Raw genomic sequence first — 13,361 nt, 5'->3', positions numbered from 1 at the left:
ATCACAGATTTTGATGCATTTGAAAATAATTTTGGATAAACGAGACTTAATTGGCAAATACAGAACAGTCCCAATCCAAACTCTGCTTAACAAAATCTATTTTTGGGCGATGAGTGGTCATATGCCAGTGTATGGACAGGTCCGTGCATGCTTCCCTATACTTCCAACCCCGTTTCTTACCGCTTAGCTTTCTCAGGATAGGTACTCTGTACTACCATCAATAAGCCGATGGAACATTACTACCTGGGACTGGTCTGCGTAGAAATTCTCTGTCCATTACTGTTCACCAAAATTTTCACCAACTATATGATAAAGAAAATGATCGAGAAACAATGAAAAAGGAATGCTCAGCGAATATTCCTTAGAATTATTAATATACAAAAGAGTAGGCCTACTTTTATTTTGATTAAATTCGTCAACATAGAAGTGAGATTGATAATGACAATATTAACAATGGCGCTAACATTCAAGTTGACAATAAACACTGTCATGTCTTTTCACTAAATGCTGACATTGCTGACAATAGCTAGGATTATCATACATTCTACTTTTCTCATACATGTTATTGTACATGTCGAAAGAACCAATCAGTATGAATTTTGAGAATTCAACAATTTGCATATTTTTGTCGATTAATATCTTTCCACAAATATATAATACCGTAGTTATTTAGAAAGAAAGAAAGAGAGAGAGAGAGAAAGAAAGAGAGAGAAAGAAAGAAAGAAAGAAAGAGAGAGAGAGAGAAAGAAAGAGAGAAATAATGAAAGAGAGAAAGAAAGAAAGACAGAAAGAGAGAAAGAAAGAGAGAAAGAAAGAGAGAAGAAAGAGAGAGAGAGAAAGAATGAAAGAAAGAGAGAAAGAAAGAAAGAGAGAAAGAAAGAAAGAGAGAAAGAAAGAAAGAGAGAAAGAAAGAAAGAGAGAAAAAAGAGAGAAAGAAAGAGAAAGAAAGAGAGAGAGAAAAAAAGAGAGAAAGAAAGAGAGAAAGAAAGAGAGAAAGAAAGAAAGACAGAAAGAGAGAAAGAAAGAAAGAGAGAAAGAAAGAAAGAGAGAAAAAAGAGAGAAAGAAAGAGAGAAAAAGAGAGAAAGAAAGAGAGAAAGAATGAAAGAAAGAGAGAAAGAAAGAAAGACAAAGAGAGAAAGAAAGAAAGACAGAAAGAGAGAAAGAAAGATTTCAGTAGGTATTATTTTGACATAAATTTGATCATATAATTGTTAATGCTCAGAGTTATTTTTAGGGAAAATTCGTTGGTAAGGAAGGGAGACATTTATTTCATTACTTCGATAAGTAGTATTATCAAGCTATGAAAGAGCATTTATACTAGAATTAATATAAGTTATATGGGCATTAACTGAATACGAACAAACTGGACGAAAGGATATTCTCAGTCTGATGGATGAAATGTGGTAAGGTCCTCAATTTTGTGGACCCAATAATCCTGACAATGATAACAATATAGTCAGAGAGTTTAGGTATGCATCCTAGTTTTGGAGACATTAACAGATTAATGTCGCTATAGAATCACTATTTATGCCTACCATACTATAGACCAACTCGGTATCTCATCAGTTATGTAGAATTATTAAGAATATTAGGTATTTACATTTTGTACCTACATTAATGATTATCGTTTTCTTACAATGCGGAACAAAATAGTTGTAGTTGAAAGGGTTATTTCAACTCATCCATTTATGTAAAGTTAATGGCTTCAATAAATATAAGTCATTCCACAATCTGACAGAACTTTCAGTTACACAAGCGTTTTTATTATTATTATTATTATTATTATTATTATTATTATTATTATTATTAATAATTTAAATTGAACACAAGGACATCTTTACACACAATGACGTGGGAAAATTTTCCACATTAATTTATGGTCAGATTTGGCAACTATGTTCAATATTAAATACTGTTTGCAATAAACGATTAAATGTAATTTGATAACCTTGTAATCCATATTTAATGCATAATGTTTAACCATATTTTTGGAAGTTTTCACCTTCAGAGCAATAAACCAACTTGTATATTGCCCATTTGTACACATACTTATAGTGTCATTCCATATTTATCTGAAAGTAGAAAGTTTCCAAAAGTTTATAAACAATCATGCATGTGTGTTAGGATAATCTATTGTTAAATGCTTTCGTAAAGAAATATTATGTAAACCTAAAGTCCTGTAAATTAAACATTTTAATAGAACTTACAGGTATGTTTGTATACTTATGTAACAAATTTATTGAATCCATTATTCTTAATCATTTTAACCCTATGGGCTCCCAATGATCTTCAAACATTTCTGTGACTGTTATTCTGATAATAATGGCTACAAATTAGAAATAAAAAATGTAAGTTACGAAGATAAGTTAATAAATAATTTTACACCGACTTTTTTGCTTAGAGTTCTATTTTCTTAATTTTCTAGCATCTTAAAAAGTCCTTGAAACCATTCATTTGATCTTCAGAGGCCCACTAGATACTAGATTAAGAATTTTTGTATTGAATCAAACGTAAATAGTTTTGTAGATAATTAACTGTAGAATGTTAAAAATGTGATCTATTTACATATGAATGAAATAGGTCACAAAGTTCTGTTGTTGAACCACAAATCTTAATGTGATATATTGACTGAGAATTCATATGTATGCAGGATATGATATCATTTCACAACTATGGAAAAAAGGCACTAACACAATAATTATACGCAGAATATTACTAAACTTACAAAAATATCTCATTTCAAAGTACAAACATTATTTTCATATGTATTTACAAACTCTGACTGCTTCTAGATTATATTTTCTAGTTCCTTTTATATCACAAAAGAAGGGTTTATATAAATGGCGCAATCTACGTAGTCTACAGAGAATTATATACCAGATTATTGAACATGAAGCAAAGAAATTAAAAAGGCTAATGAATAAAAGGCAAAACGTATTGTAAAGCTAAGCAAGTTGGCTATTTTATTCTTTGATTCAGCTGGAATGAAAATATTGTCACAATTAAAGACAGATATTATGTTCATGTTTTAATTACTGAATAATTTTCTCGAGATAAAATCTTCGAATAATTACGAGATCGAGATAAAAATTGATGGTGTATTTTGAAAAAACATACAGACATATAACTGAGACAATATCTATTTTCTATTTGCCACACTAGAACAGAATAAATATATTTTGTATAATAACTCTACTTTTATTCTTCTGTATGGTTAAAAGAATTAAACCTCCATTTCATATTGTTTCTTCGATCTGTAGCCTTCAAACTCAATTATAACTGAAAAAAAAAAACTGACTTTCATAAAGAAAACAAGGTAAAGAAATTAAATATAATGGACATTCATTATTTATCACATTATTGATAACAGTTGACAATTTAATAAAGACAGTTCTAATATCTAAAGAACTCTATTTCGTTGTCCCAGTAGTGGGAATTTTTTGTAGCGGTAACAATTAGTTTTTAAACTCAAGAACATGTCGGTTTTATAAAATAAAAGCAAAATCTTGTATTGATACTTTTCTTAGACTCACATTTAAAGTTTCCTACTTACGATACATATTCCTTAAAAATAAGTACGTACTCTAAGTGTAATTAATATATTTTTATTTGTGTGAAAATTTTTCAGTCCAGCTGCCAAACGCCATCATAACAATTTTGAGAATTAGGGTAATAGAGATGCATATAAATTCTCAGTCTGGTTGTAGGTCCAATTTTGATCTTTGCATTTATTTGCAATGAAATGTCACAGGCAGTTCAGTATTGGTAGGTTACTGTAATGATTTTATCTTTGATATTGTGTAAACCTGGAGTAGACAATGGTAGAAATAAAAGTGAAAACTTCTTTTCATCAGTGCATAGATGTGTAGGTGGCTTCTTGTGGCACTCAGAGCTTCTTGTACCAGAATAGGTAATGATTCCCATCTTCAACAATTAGTCCATCGACTCCTGCAGAATGAAAGCGAATAACAATTATTAATAAGCTCAATAGATTAAATGAAACAAAGTCTTTTTAAGCTTCCACTGTATATAGTCCATATTAGAGAACGTCCATATGATAAAACGTCCATAAGGTCAAAATGTCCATACGGTGAAAATGTCCATGTACTAAATGTCCATACAACAGAAAGGTCATATGACAAAAGTCCGTTAGGTCAAAATGTCCATAGTGTCAAACGTCCTTAATGTCCAAGTTCAAAGGAAAATTCTGCTTGAATAGAAAACAATAAATTTTATTCCATAACTCGTACAAATAAGTTATTAACCATCGGGAACTGGAGCCCCACTTTTAAGATGGTAACTAATACTTTTAATACGATGTAAGAGTAATGGAACGGAGAAAAATTCTCTCCGGCGCCGGGATTTGAACCCAGGTTTTCAGCTCTACGTGCTGATGCTTTATCCACTAAGCCACACCGGATACCACCCCAAGGAGGGAACCCAAGAGTTAGAGCTTAATCTAAGACGATTCTGTCCGACGCTGGGGTGGTATCCGGTGTGGCTTAGTGGATAAAGCATCAGCACATAGAGCTGAAAACCCGGGTTCAAATCCCGGCGCCGGAGAGAATTTTTCTCCGTTCCATTACTCTTACATCGTATGATGACGCAGAATATCTGCATGGAAATATAATATGTACTTCGGTACATTAAAATAATATATACTGTATGATACTTTTAAGATTTAAGAGAATTTCTCCTTTTTCTTTGTACCTGTTGTAGTTTCTCACAATCTGGAGAATTTGCCTTTGATTCGTCAAATACGTTTCATTTCCAGCTCTTTAATTTGTGTATGCCTCACTCTTACTTGCAATATTTGTGTCCAAATTCCATTTTCTTCGCGCTTTAGGCACTGTATAAATCGCCAAGTGGATGGATGTACAGCTATCACGTGCTGAAGAAGATTGTGCCAGTCTTCTACCGCATTGTTTGTATGCTGCATGCCTTTCAGGCTTGAGAGATTCATGTTCCTGTATCGCCAATATAATTTTTGTACTATCTCTATTAAAGTCATGATGTTGGTACAGGTATCCACGAAAAGAAAGAAGTGGCTTACCCTTCTGTGATGGCACTAACTGAGGATTTCGTTCCGTCTTTAAAAAATTCAGTTCTGATTAGTTCTGCATTTGAAAATTTTTTACACAGGTTACTGTAACTACCAGGAACAATGGATATAGTGTACATTACAGAGCTATGGACATTATGACTCTGGACATCAGAGTGAAGAGGATATTATAGAACTATGGACATTTTGACTCTGGACGATTTAACATGGACATTTTCAACGTGGACATTATTCCATGGACATTTTGACGTATGGACATTATAATCCTGGACTTTATGTCTGGTAACCCTTTTTAAAGTTTACGAGTAAAAACATAGGTCTAATTAAATACCACAACTTTGAACTGAATAATATTACAAGTCATATAGATCACTTTGTTATATGTTTATTTTTTATGTGCGTCTTTAGCAACTGTAAAGATTTACTATATCATAGTATAGGTCTCGCAAGCATGGATTACTAACGAAAGGAATGCGAATCAAACACTGCGATAAGGAAGAGCGGGCGAGAGAAAAGGTCATGAGATAACTTGAATGATATTCAAGAGTACAGACGGAAGAGAAATGATCATCTTCTTAATGTATCCAGCTGTTTGCTGACAACATAAAGTCCACCAGGGGCGATTTCTCAGGGCATGCTATGCTTGCTGCGCAAGCCCAATATTTTCGTAGAATGTGTATTTCTCAAAATGGGATTACGTACGTACATTAAAATTTATTTTGATTTTTGGAATATTGTACAGGCGTAATACCATCCGCAGGTTGCACACCACAAGTATCGCAACGCTTGCTCGTTTCTTGGAGCTAAAGGAAAGACGTAGAAATAGCGAGAATATGATGCGTGCGCAAGTGCCTTCCTCCTTAGTCCATCCTAGGCGCACATGCTTCTGTTATGTGTTGTTTGAAGCTCTGGTCCGAGAGCTACACCAATAACTATTTAACGTTACACAGACCAGTATTGACAGCGGGAATGTGCTGTGATTTGCGAGTGCAATGTAATTGTATGAGCGGAATGCATATGTTAGCTGCTGCATGTATTATTAATTCTTAAACATTAATTTGAAGTATTGCAATGAGTTCGGAATTATGTGTTATTGAAACCTTATTATTAAATCCATTTTCCCGAAGGACTATTCAAGAGAAGGCAGACATTATAGAGAATATGTGCGCTCGTTCAGTGCAGCTCAATACAACAATATGCATTGGTTGGCAGGGTCGAAAAAACTAAATAAACTCTTTGTTAGCCATGTTTGTTATATTATATCGAACTTCTACATCTGATAAGCGAATATGATCCATGACTCATAATGATTTCATAATTATTAAATAAATTATTTATGTGGGTCTGATTATTTTTATTAATTATGAATTATTATATCCTCCCATCTTCTCCTATGAATAAAAGAGCAAGCCTAACTTTCGTGACTAGCGTTCGCCCCTGAAGTCCACTATAGTCCACTTTAGTCTATTCAGTTGTTTTTTACGAGAAATGAGGGGTATTTTGGTGTTCATTATAGATGCCTGTTGCTAGTAGCCAGAGGTGGGGTGTAGTCAATATATACTGCAGGGCTGTCTTCTGCAACTGGTACTGATGATTTTAATTTACTTCTTTTGTGGTTTATGGATGGACAATATAGAAGAATGTGTTCCAGATCTTCATCATGATTATTATACCAGAGACAAATAGGATTATCAGAAATGTGAAATCGGTGTAGGTACAATTGAGTGACAATGTGACCTGTTCTGGCTCGTGTTAAAAATGTTTTAACATGTCTAGGCAAGTTTTTGTACATTTCTAGGTCATTTGGTTTCTTTTGTACAGACTGTAAAATTTTTCCTTTGTCAGAAGAGAGTCAATTGTTGATCCATAGGTTTGTAAAATGAGACTTTACTGAAGCAAAAGCACTGGATAGAGATATCACCTGAAGAGATCTTGGTTGCAAATATGTTGCCTGTTTTGCAATATCATCGACTTTCTCGTTTCCAGGTATACCACAATGACCAGGTATCCATTGAAATGTTATTTCCTTTCGGAGTTCTTTTAGTTTACTTAGTTGTTTCTGAATTGGAATAATTCTATGTGCATATAGGTTTGATACATATTTAATTACCTATATTAAATATAGCCCCTTGGAGTCAGTAAGTATGCAAATAGATTTTTCAGAAATTCCAGTAACACACTGAAGAGCAGCATCAATAGCTAGCAATTCAGTGTCAAGACTGGAGGAGGATGAACATGGTATGAAATAACTTTCTTGATATTTTGGAATATAATACCCTGCTCCTGATGTCCCATTATTAGGAAAAAGACTGTTAAAGATGAATGTTATTATTTTTGTGTGTTCGTTATTTAATTAAAATAATAAGTAAAAATTTAAAAAAAGAAGTATAAATAAAATATTTCTTAAATATTTATAAATAACATAAAATAATTGTTCTGATGAAATTTTCACATATTTTTAAAATTAAATAACATATACATACAAACAACTTATAAAACAGTCATCAGGCTCTCGTCTCAAAATAAATATAGCTGCTATTTTGTTGTTCTGTGTGCCTTTCTGTTGCCTACGAGATACATCTCGTACACAATGGTGTTTCCCACTAGCATCCAATCAGAAAATTTATGTTTCGTGCTTCTGGCGATCAGGCAACAAAACAACAGCCTGCACAATGTTGCTACCGGAAATTCCTCTCTCAGTTTCACGCCCTGGTAATCATTCATTCATTTTTACTTCAGTCACAGTATGATTCATATAGTGTTCTGCAAATTACCACTGTGATTCTATCTCCTAATATAGTCTTGTGTGACATGACATCACTGAGAATTACATGTGCGTCTGATTACATATTGGTATTCATCTCCACTATTCTTGTACTTATGGACAGAGACGGCCAACTTTGTTATCTGTAGCTAGTAAAATAATTCTGAGTTATAAGAGAAAAGCAGAAGCAGAGTTTTCATAACTTGATTAAAACAATTTCATCTATATGATTATACCAGGTGAATAAAAAGTTCCAAGATACCATTCTATTTCGAAGACGTAAGGGAAAATTAAAGATCTGACCAGCTCATGAAAGGATGGATGACAGAGCCAACCTCTGGCGGGCTGGGTATTTCTGAAACATGGCCGCCATCTTAGATCAATGTGATATTTTCTTTAATTTGAAGGCTGTCATGTGGCATATCAAATAAGGCCAAAATTTTCTCAGAAATTCATTGCTGTAATCAGATTTGACATATGTGTTCAAATGTAATTAACACAGAAAATTGAAATTACTGGTTATGTTTCAGAACACAGTACGAAATGGAAATATAAAAATAGAAAATTTATCCTTTGAAGAGGTAGAAAAATTCAAATATTTTCGAGCAACAGTAACAAATATAAATGACACTCAGGAGGAAATAAAACGTAGAATAAATATGGGAAATATCTGTTATTATTCGGTTGAGAAGTTTTCGTCATCCAGTCTGCTCTCAAAAGAGCGGAAAGTTAGAATTTATAAAACAGTTACATTACCGATTCTTCTGTATGGTTGTGAAACTTGGACTCTCACTTTGAGAGAGCAGCAATGGATAAGGGTGTTTGAGAATAAGGTGCTTAGGAAAACATTTTGGACTAAGAGGAATGAAGTTACAGGAGAATGGAGAAAGTTACACAAAGCAGAACTGCACGCATTGTATTCTTCACCTGACATAATTGGGAACATTAAATCCAGACGTTTGAGATGAGCAGGGCATGTAGCATGTATGGGTGAATCCAGAAATGCATATAGAGTGTTAGTTGGGGGGCCGGAGGGGAAAAGACCTTTGTGGAGGCTGAGACGTAGATGGGAAGATAATATTTGAGGGAGGTGGAATATGATGGTAGGGACTGGATTAATCTTGCTCAGGATAGGGACCGATGGCATGTGAGGAGAGCAATGAACCTCCAGATTCTCTAAAAGCTAAAGCAGTAGTAAGTAGTTTCAGTAAACTGGAGATGACATTGACAAAAGAGGAGAGGATTGAGGTGATTGTGATGTTTGGGGAAAGCAGCTGCGGTATCATAGCTGCAAATTTCAATGTCCAGAAAGATCACCAATTTCACACAACACTATCACATCCCTGATATCTAAATTTAGAGCAACAGGGACTGTTCAAGACAAGCCACATAGCAGTTGGCTGAAAACCTCAACATTGGTCTTGCAGAATTCGACATATCTATCAGGTTCATTCTCTGATAGTTGTTGTTGTTGTTTTCTAATGCCAGGCGTTTGACAATAGAGTCATTTGACCTCAAGGACTCCAATATTTTTCAAAGATGTTATCATGGTCAGCCACTGAAGCACAGATTTTGAGGTGTTCCGAATCCATTTCTTGGTTTGAGTTGCACAATGGGCAGTTAGGGGAATGATATATTCCAATTCTATGCAGGTGTTTGGCCAAACAACCATGGCCTGTTGCCAATCTAAATGCAGCTACAGACGATTTTCATGGTAAATCGGGAATTAACTGTGGATTTCGATGCAGAGATTTCCATTTTTTTCCCTTGGGATTGAGTTATCAAATTTTGTATGTTGAAGTCTAAGTATGTAGATTTAATAAATCTCTTCACAGAGTAATACTTAGATTTAGTAACAGGTCTGTAAGTAGCAGTGCTGCCCTTCTTTGCTAAAGCATCCGCATTCTCGTTTCCCAGGATTCCACAAAGGGATGGTATCCATTGGAATACAATTCTTTTATTGAGTGATATTAATTGAGAGAGCATTTTAGTTATTTCTGCTGTTTGAGATGAAGGTGTGTGTTTAGAGACGATTGATAGAATAGCTGCTTTGGAGTCTGACAATATAACTGCATTCTTAAATTTATTGATGTGGCATAGAAGATTCCTGAGACATTCACTTATTGCAATGATTTCACCATCAAAACTTGTTGTTCCATATCCAAGAGATCTATAAAGTGAGAAGAGACAGCACGTAACACCTGCACCGGCACCTTGTTCTCTGGAGATCAAGGATCCGTCGGTGTATAAATGAAGCCAGTTTTGTTGAGGGTATCTAATATTAATTGTCTCTAAAGACAATTGTTTGAATATTTAAGTGTTTACTTCTGATTTCAGTATTTCTTCTGTTAAATTTAGATTATATCCTATATTTAATAATGTTAAAGGGTTTGGCTTAATTTGTAAGTTTTCTTTTATATTCGGGATATTGATTTTCTGTTTTAATTCTTGAACAACGGATATGAAACTTTTTTGAGTTTTCAATCTACAGAGAGGACTGTATGAATGCCAATTGTTTCCTGGTAATCTGATAGCTTCTGCAGCATTTGGACCTTGAATAGGTGCCAATTTTTGGTATGAAGAATCCACACACTATTTAACTGATTGATACCACTTTCTGCCGAAAGATGTCAGGTACTGCATTTTGGATTATTGGCAAATGAGACCAAGACTAGTGTTGAGATTCTCTCATCGGTTGCTGTTTTTGACCAACTGCTAAAGTGAGGATCATGTCAGTGTAGTTCCTAAAAGTCTAATTTGGCCATCTCTTCAGTGTTATATCACCAAAGAGGGTAAAATCACAATGCTACGTACTGAAATAATAATAATAATAATAATAATAATAATAATAATAATAATAATAATAATAATAATAATAATATATTAACAATAACGATGTCGTGCTTATATTTACCACATCTCATCTTTATGTTGGGAAGTGTTTCCTAAAATGATTCAATAATTTATGAAATAATACGTTTTCTTCCTGGACTTCTCGCATATTATGCTAGTTATTAGGACTAGTATGATTAATATTAAAATGTATTTTGTCTGATATGAAATTTATTGTTTTGACTAAAGAGTTTACGATTCATGAGAGCTAAATTAAAATGTATTTCCTTACTTGCATTTTCATCAGTTTCCTATACTGCAAATTAAAATTATTGCTACCAACATAACAGTTAGAAAATAACTACCAGTTGTAGTACTTGTCAGTACCCGAAATTCGAAACGAAGTTGGTAAAAGAAAATTCAATCTGAGAGCTAGAAAATCACTATAATTCACTAGCATATGTAGTTATAGGGGAAAAATGGTTAGGTTTCACCCTTACGGTATTAAGTAAGCTGATCCTGACTATACTTGGCTTCTAAATTTCTGAAATCTACAGATATGATATGGTGTCTGCATTCTCCAAATACCAGGATAATCTTATCTTCTTCTCTTTCGTCAATACCGTAACCAGTAATTTCAAATTTCTGTGTTAATAACTTTTGAACATAACTTAATATGGCAAATCTGATTACAGCAATGAATTCCATTTCAGTCTCATTTGATATGCCCTTACCATTTAAAATATATGACCTTGCTCTAAGACGGCGGCCACAATCCTAAAATACCAGCAAATGTTAGCACCTTCGTCTATTCTTTCCTGGGGTACTCAGAGATTTTACATTTTCCCTTCTGTCTCCGAAGTTAAAGAGTGTCCTCGGACTCCCAACTCTATACATAATTTTGAGAAATAAGTGTTGAAATGAAATCTTGAACTAGCTACATTAACATGTTTCTTTTAAAAGAAAAGTGATAATGTGAAGTTAAAAAAATATATATAAATTTCAACAGTTATGCAGTTATAAAGGGTACAGTGAACTCAAAAAAAAATCTTTGCTTTAATAAAGACTAGGAGAAAGAAAAACAATTTCACAACCGAATTTTCAAGTGTGATGATTATACAGCAAAATGTACAGTGTGGCGCAGATAAAAGTAGCCCACCTCCCATTTGAATGTGAATGCGATATTTTGACTGCTTGAAATTCCATTATCGTATTCTATCGTATCATATCATATCGTAATGAAATGAGTAAACAACTACAACAATGGACAATTTTATGCAATAATCCTTTGGCAGATACCCTCAATAATTTCTGGTGTGCGGACTGAAGTAACACTTTATCTTTTCACATTTTGAACAGATCTTATAGTCACTTTTTTACCAAAGCCTCTATTGCTCTCTTTGCCGGTTGTCCTCTATCCAGAAAACTTGTCCCCGAAAATTTCGTAGGTTTCCTTAATCGAACCTGTTCTCACAGTGTAATTCGACTAATAACTATTGATGAAATACTGCCAGGAAGAATGCCAACAATCGATTATTGCATAAAATTATCTATTATTGTAGCTGTTTACTCATTTCGTTATGATACTATAGAATACAAAAATGGAATTTCAAGCAGTCAAAATATCACATTCTCATTCAAATGGAAGGTGGGCTACTTTTATCTGCCCCACTCGTGTTCAATTATTCTACATTTACATGATAGAAGGCATTACCAAAACAAAACATTGCGTGATGAGGAAGCAATACCATTATTAACGAAGTCTGAAGTAATTTCAATTTTTCGTACTATCAAATATGGTCAGTTTTCTAATAATGAAATCTAATTTGTCGAAATAAACTATACATAAGCATGTTTCCACAATGTAATACTAATGCTAAATAGCCTGTTGCAGGGTTAAAGCCATATTGCTTTTCAAAATATACTCCGCCACTTCTCACAGAATCTTGTCATACAAACTCTGAAGAAATCAGGATGTTCTTATGTTTCTTCAGTTCTATCTAACATAGGCAATTTGTTACATTGAACATTCAGCTTTTCGCGGATTAAAACTTGTGTTTATGTTATTTCGAACACATTTATGAAGAATGTAGCAGCAGTATGTCTGTAAATAATTTTGGTTAGAATTTAAATTCAAACTCTATTAAACAATTAAAACACTTTATATACTTCAGTTAATTACTGGACTGGCAAATTTACTGTAACAGAATTGAATTGTAACAGTTTTGAAGTCATATTACTACTGTATCTGAGTATATGGGTACCCGATACATTATAATATCCTTATTTATTTAAGTATAATTTGAACAATTATCTAAAGTATTAGTGGATGTCATGAATAGACAGTTTTTACATATTGTGAAGAAAATAATTTGCTTCATGAGCAATACTTTGGTTTTAGGCAGATTTAGGCACGGTAAATCGAATGCCTTAATGGTAATTTTATAGGTTTTCAAGACTGGTATCCTTGAATTAAAACAGAATTCGCTGATTTGTTTATGAGATTTGTGTAAGGCATTTGCTTCATGATATATTGCTGAAGAAACTTAAATTTTATGGTATAAAGGAATCGAGATTTCCTTAATAGAATGTTTGTTATCTTACGAATAGGCACTAAGTTGTTGAATTTGAGGGGAAAATACCTTCCCAGTATAGGCCTACTCTTAATGTTGAGGTTGCTCAAGGCTCAATTTTGTGTCCAT

At 33.5% G+C, this 13,361-nt stretch overlaps 1 protein-coding gene and 1 non-coding gene across 2 annotated transcripts in view; one reads left to right on the top strand and one right to left on the bottom strand.

The window, feature by feature from the left end:
• Positions 1–1,059: 1,059 nt before the first annotated feature.
• LOC138712644 (uncharacterized protein CG3556-like) overlaps positions 1,060–13,361 on the bottom strand; it is a 70,116-nt gene continuing 57,814 nt past the window's right edge. Inside the window, exon 9 of the mRNA XM_069844612.1 lies at positions 1,060–3,949. Within this exon, the coding sequence (XP_069700713.1) occupies positions 3,888–3,949 (62 nt within the window). The 3' untranslated portion in view covers positions 1,060–3,887. The remainder of the gene's footprint in view (positions 3,950–13,361) is intronic.
• TRNAY-AUA (transfer RNA tyrosine (anticodon AUA)) lies at positions 4,493–4,564 on the top strand. The gene has a single exon. It is a non-coding gene; the product is annotated as a tRNA-Tyr (tRNA).

This window comes from Periplaneta americana, chromosome 13 (genome assembly GCF_040183065.1).
Source record: "Periplaneta americana isolate PAMFEO1 chromosome 13, P.americana_PAMFEO1_priV1, whole genome shotgun sequence".
Taxonomy (NCBI): Eukaryota; Metazoa; Arthropoda; class Insecta; order Blattodea; family Blattidae; genus Periplaneta; species Periplaneta americana.
Note: the sequence above shows the minus strand (reverse complement) of the source record. Positions and strands in the feature narration are given on the sequence as shown.